Genomic DNA, 5,730 nt, shown 5'->3' on the forward strand with positions numbered 1-5,730 from the left:
TGGCCCCGCCCCGCGAGCGCAGTGCATCCAACCTGAAGAGAAGGCGAGTCCACGGCTAAAAATATAAGAGCTAACAAGATGAGCGGTTTGCCTCGTAGGATCGTAAAGGTACACTTGTACACCTGCTATTGTGTCTATGTGAAAAGGACGCCGTGTGTTTGTATAGTTTGGTTCGTTTGGAGAGAATATGGACATAGATTCACTGCAATCCAACGCGAAGCAAGCATTAGCGCGACTAGCACACTTAGCTCGTCTCTCGCGAGTAATCGAGCTAGCTCGCTGGTCCGCGGCTGCCAGTGTTTTGTTTGCCACTTTCGTTAAATCTTTGGTTACATTCGCGCTCGAGTACATTAGTTTAAGTGCTTAATTAATAGCTTCCACGTCACAGTGTTGCTAATTCGTAGTATCTAACGACAAATTATGATATATTGTCCCTCGTCGCCATTTGAATGGATTCGCTGCGTTGGCTAAGCGAGCTTGGTTCGCATGCATCGTGAACGCTGCCGCCTCGAAACATTGAAATGCTCGTGATTCGGCAAATGGTTCGCATTGCTTCTGGAGATTGGAGGCGATGTGTTTGGGGATGCATTCAAGGCCCGTTTCGGTCCGTCAAACGTCAACGCCACTTCTCCGGGCCCCGTCTGCGGGCGCGATCCGCCTCATCTAAGCTGCTGTTTCTCGGGTTCAGCAGGTTTTCTCTTCGTGAAAATACGACACAAGCTTCCGTTAAGACGACTTGTAGTTTGTTTTCCAATCGTAATAAACACGTGAACAGTCTTTGCGAAAGTATTAACGCAGGTAGTCTGTGGACTGCAGATGTTTTGGTGCACCTGCCTTGCCAAATGCAGGAATATGAAACACGATCTACTTCCTTTTTTTGTTTGTTGGCCTTTAGTGTTGCGCACTTATTTATTGATTTGCAGTGCAAATCATAATTATCTAATAACACTCATAAGTCTAAATTGTATAGGCCTACACGCCAGTTAAACGGTAATCATCTGCGTACTGAATTCTTGAAATCAAATTAATCTTAATAAATCTTTGAAGCTGAAACAGTCAGTCAATTAATCAATTAGCTAGTTGATTGACAGATAATGAGTTCACTATTGTAATAATGATGTAGCCAATTAAATGAAATGCTAGCACTATTTCTAAATGTGACTATTTTCTATTTTAGTTATGATTTTAAACATGTATGGATCCGACAAAATAAGCAATCTACGTACTCTGGATTCTTGGAATTTAAGCACATTAAAAAAACAATTATAACAAATAAGATGGATAGATTATTTAATTTTGATGAATTAGAAGAGTTAAATGTTATGTAATGTTTGCGTTTTTTGACTAAAGCGGAAAATTGCCCAAGTCGTATTTTAGTTTTTAGTGTGAACTTGTGGATTGTTGGCAGGTTTGGAAGTGTGTGTGTGTGTGTGTGACTAAGCAGAGTGAAATGGTTCCTCCGTATCTGTTATATACTTGAAAGTCTGCATCTACTCACAAATGTCACCAATAATGTGATTTGTTTCTCGCTCAGGAGACGCAGCGGTTGATGGCAGAGCCTGTTCCGGGCATCACGGCAATGCCAGATGAAGGGAACGCGCGCTACTTCCATGTGATCATTGCCGGGCCTCAAGACTCTCCTTTTGAAGGAGGCACATTTAAACTTGAACTATTCCTTCCAGAAGAGTATCCCATGGCAGCTCCCAAAGTGCGATTCATGACCAAAATCTACCACCCCAATGTTGACAAACTGGGAAGAATATGTTTAGACATTTTGAAAGGTAAGAAAACACGACAGCGATATATATTTTTTTTATCTGGTCGGAACCACATTCTGCATATTGCAGGATTTTAAAGTTTCATGTTTTGTTGGCACCAAAACAAAAGTGCCATAAACAGTTATTCCCAATTGAATGTTATTGATAACTCTCAGGAAGCTAATAGCGGTTAGACAGATGATCTTTTTGCATTTAAGTAGCACTGTTTAATTGGACAGTTCTGTAAAATCCTGACTTATATTGTGGTAGAAAGCTTTCATATTTAAAATCCCACTAATACCTGTGCCACCCTCAAGTGTCCCTAGTTTTTTTTTAAAGCCATTTCTCTTCTTGCATATTTTTCCGACCTTCCCTTCTTCCAGATAAATGGTCTCCGGCTCTGCAGATCCGCACAGTGTTGCTATCCATCCAGGCTTTATTAAGTGCTCCCAACCCAGATGACCCCCTCGCAAACGACGTTGCAGAGCAGTGGAAGAGGAACGAAAGCAACGCCATTGAGACAGGTGAGGATTAGCTGATGTTCTATTTCAACACTCTTTAAAGCGTGCACTTATACTGCCACTGTTGCTAGTGGTCACAGATGGCCAGGATGATTTAGATGTATCTGCGAAACATGTTACAAACAATAACATGCACGACTTGCTAACAAGAAACGAGTCTCCGATTATGTAATGGAGTAATAACGGATGTATTATTCCGTTTAAATGCCAGGCTATGCCAAAACATCCACATGTACTCGATCTTATCATTTGTTTTAAATTGTATGGTAGGCGTATAAAGACATTTCTTGTCATTTGTCTTTTTGCTGCCATGTATGTCTGTTTGTTTTACTGTAATCAGAACGTTGTTAAAACACTCAAACCAAAAATTAGTTACTATAATTTAATTTGAATGTAATGTTCACCGACAAAGATAAAATGCATTAAACCTGTCAATCATCAGTTAACCCTGTATATTGTCTCCGTGCTGACTTCAGGTTTCTTGTTTTGTTTGACGCACAGCTTCAAAAGCCAAATATATTTAAGTTCAAATGACCAGCGAGCCAGTAAACGTGAATCTCTGCTTTCATTGTTTTTCTATGATAGAAAACCCAACACCGTTTTGGGGTTTGAACCATTAGAGGAACAAAACAAGCATTCTGAATGTCAACTTGGGCTTTGGAAAACCATTTTCTACAATTTACAGGCCAGGCCAATAAAATTGATAGATTAATTAATACCGAATCTAATCCTGAGTTGATGCCTGGACCAACAGAACTTTGACATTTCTGCTTGCTAAACTTTCGAAACCACACATTGATAATTTACATGGATTGTACTTCCTTTTCTGCGATTGCCTGATTGACTGAATTTTTTGGTTTTGTATTTAGAAATACGGTGACGTGTCGGTCGCTTTCGGTTTGACCGTCTGTGCACTCTGCAACAGTTTCCTTATCCGCCGCCCTGCACCATGTCCTCCTCACGCCTCCCTTTTATCTCCTCTCCAGCCCGATCATGGACCAGGCTCTACGCGGGCAACACTGAAGTATAGAAGAACCGAGACGAGGCTTCTGAATGTGAACCACAACATGTACTCCTATTCTGTCAACATTCAAATTTAACAGGCACCAAAAAAAAAGAAGAAGAAAAAAAAAGATAAGTCCAAATCTATTTGAAAGAAATGACAAGATTTACTGCTGCAGACCTCTGGGTGACTTATTTTCCTCTCTGAGGTGCGTTAAGTGTGTGTTAGCCTTTTTTCTTTCTTCTGTGTTGCTATTTAAATGCATGGACGGAGAACGACACCCTCCCAAACTACAGTCTTAAAAATATCATGCAATATGTTGTCCTGAACGAGGCACATACTGGTACGTTTGCAGAATATACATGCATTAAAGCTGTTCTACTTTTAACACATGCATTATTTGTCAACACATCTGTATGTCTTGAGAGATGACGCGCTCTGTTCTTTCAACACTCGGTGGACAGCAGCTGTCTCCCACTCGTCGTATGCGGACGGGAAATATGAGTGCTGAAGTTTGCCTTTACTCTTTTTAGGGGATGCGAAGAGTTTTTTGGGGGAATAGCCCTTACATTCAACCAGAAGGTTAGTTGGATTTCCCCTCCCGTGTCTGTGCATACCAACACGTCACAACACTGAATATTGAGCACATGGGGCACTTATAACTGAGCACAGAGGGGAAACTCAAAATGTTCATCGCACAGCAGAGAAGATATTTCTTTTAATTTAATTGGACCAGGGCTCCACACGGGAAGTACTGACTCGTAAACCTTCAAAAGACACTTTCTTGTAACTGCAGCGCCAATTAAGTTTTATTTTAAAGAAGCGGCTATTGGACACTGAACAACAACAAAAAACAAAGGGCTCCGAGAGGGCCGAGTCGAAGCGTTTTCATCCAGACGACCGAGGGAGGTTGATTCCAAAAAATTTTGTATGTAAAATAAATGTAAAGACGTTCTGGCAATTGCTGTATACCTGCTAAATTTGCCGGTAGAGAATACACAGTACCGAACAAAGCCACGGCTACCATTTAAACGCATCTGGTCCGTGGCTCGTGTGGATCTGTGGCCCCAGCAGATGTCATTTTATCTCTTCGTCCATTTCATCTTTGGTTTTAGGTTCATAGAAAAGACAGATTAGCATGTGATTAGATGCTTGAGCCCGATCGGATGAGGATTGTGTAATTATTCATCCAAGATCTCATGATTTAACTTCAAGCGGTCTGTGGTTTCAGTGAACGTTGGACACTTTGGGGGGGGTGAGCAGATTTGTGCCACATGCTTAAAAAAGCCATTCCCAACACATTCCCAAAGGTAGAAAGACACACGCTGTTAGTGCTGAGCATGATCGGTATGCATGTTGTAACGGACTACTACTATGTGTTGAAAATGCCCTTTTTTAAAGGATTTAGGCTGTTTTCTTTTTTCTTTTAACTGTCTGTCCATGCTATTTTTGTTGCTTGTTCTCTATTTTATTTTCCATCTTACTTTATTAAAAAGGCATGTACCATAACCAAACTTATATCCATGACGATTCAAACTAGATTTCTTCCGGGTGTTTTTGAGAGATGAGGCGTTAAGTTGTCTTCAAAGGGAAAGTTCGGGCTTCTTTTCTTTTTTTTTAAGGTGTCGTATCAAAGTTGGCCTCCCCTGCTTTTGCTCTTTCTATGATACTGATCTGTGATGATTATGCAAGTGCATTGAATTGATTGGGTCATTGTGGTGGCAAACAAAATGATATTACAAATAAAAAAGTATTAAAGATTAAAGGCTATTACAGACTTATTATCACCTCTATTCCGAGATCAAATTTCGATAGACCAACTCCCATGTGTAAAATAAGATGCCAAAAGAGAGAGGTTAGCAAAAGTTCATAGAGGTTGGATGAGCTATGAACTTGAATATATTTATCTTCCTCGTTGGAATTGACTCACCTTATTTACTTTCCATTTCCTGGGAGAGCTTTTAAAAGGCAGAACCATTTGATACATTTCAATTCACAGCCCAAAGAATCGTATGCAGGTTTCTGGGATGATATGAAGTTGTGAAGCCTCCCTGATGAAGGACAGTCCATGACTACCTCAGGGAGACACTGGACCTCAACAGTGGTGAGAGGTACACATTACAATGCGCCCTGTTCGTCTCGAGATGGGCCTTTGAAAAACAAATGTCAACATGGAAACTACAAACACGATTTCACTCAAAATTCCCGAAAACCATCTGAACTTGGGTTTTCTGATCCTATTATGGATTCCGCTTTGAAGGATTTACAAAATGTCTCTATACATTTCCCCACCGATGAAAATCTAGGTTACTGAGTCTGAAACACTAAATTATCCTAAGATTCCTGGGTACGCCACAGTAGTTCATTTCATTGAGTCACACTTATGAATATAATAAATCAGCTGCTGTGTGCCATTGTTGCTTTGATATCGCCTGGGGGGGAAAAAAGG

General features: G+C 40.6%; 1 protein-coding gene across 1 annotated transcript; it reads left to right on the forward strand.

The window, feature by feature from the left end:
* Positions 1-5,046, forward strand: ube2nb (ubiquitin-conjugating enzyme E2Nb). The gene is made up of 4 exons (XM_056425148.1): positions 1-108; positions 1,535-1,781; positions 2,141-2,281; positions 3,265-5,046. The coding sequence occupies exons 1-4, from the start codon at positions 79-81 to the stop codon at positions 3,306-3,308; spliced, it is 462 nt and encodes a 153-aa protein (XP_056281123.1). The 5' UTR covers positions 1-78; the 3' UTR covers positions 3,309-5,046.
* The last annotated feature ends 684 nt before the right edge of the window (positions 5,047-5,730 follow it).

The sequence above is a fragment of the Pseudoliparis swirei genome, chromosome 10, assembly GCF_029220125.1.
Source record: "Pseudoliparis swirei isolate HS2019 ecotype Mariana Trench chromosome 10, NWPU_hadal_v1, whole genome shotgun sequence".
NCBI lineage: Eukaryota > Metazoa > Chordata > Actinopteri > Perciformes > Liparidae > Pseudoliparis > Pseudoliparis swirei.

Coding starts and splice junctions, on each gene's coding strand:
- ube2nb (XM_056425148.1), top strand. CDS start 79: ATGAGCGGTTTGCCTCGTAGGATCGTAAAG. Junction 109..1,534: donor TGCCTCGTAGGATCGTAAAG/GTACACTTGTAC, acceptor TTTCTCGCTCAG/GAGACGCAGCGGTTGATGGC. Junction 1,782..2,140: donor ATGTTTAGACATTTTGAAAG/GTAAGAAAACAC, acceptor CCCTTCTTCCAG/ATAAATGGTCTCCGGCTCTG.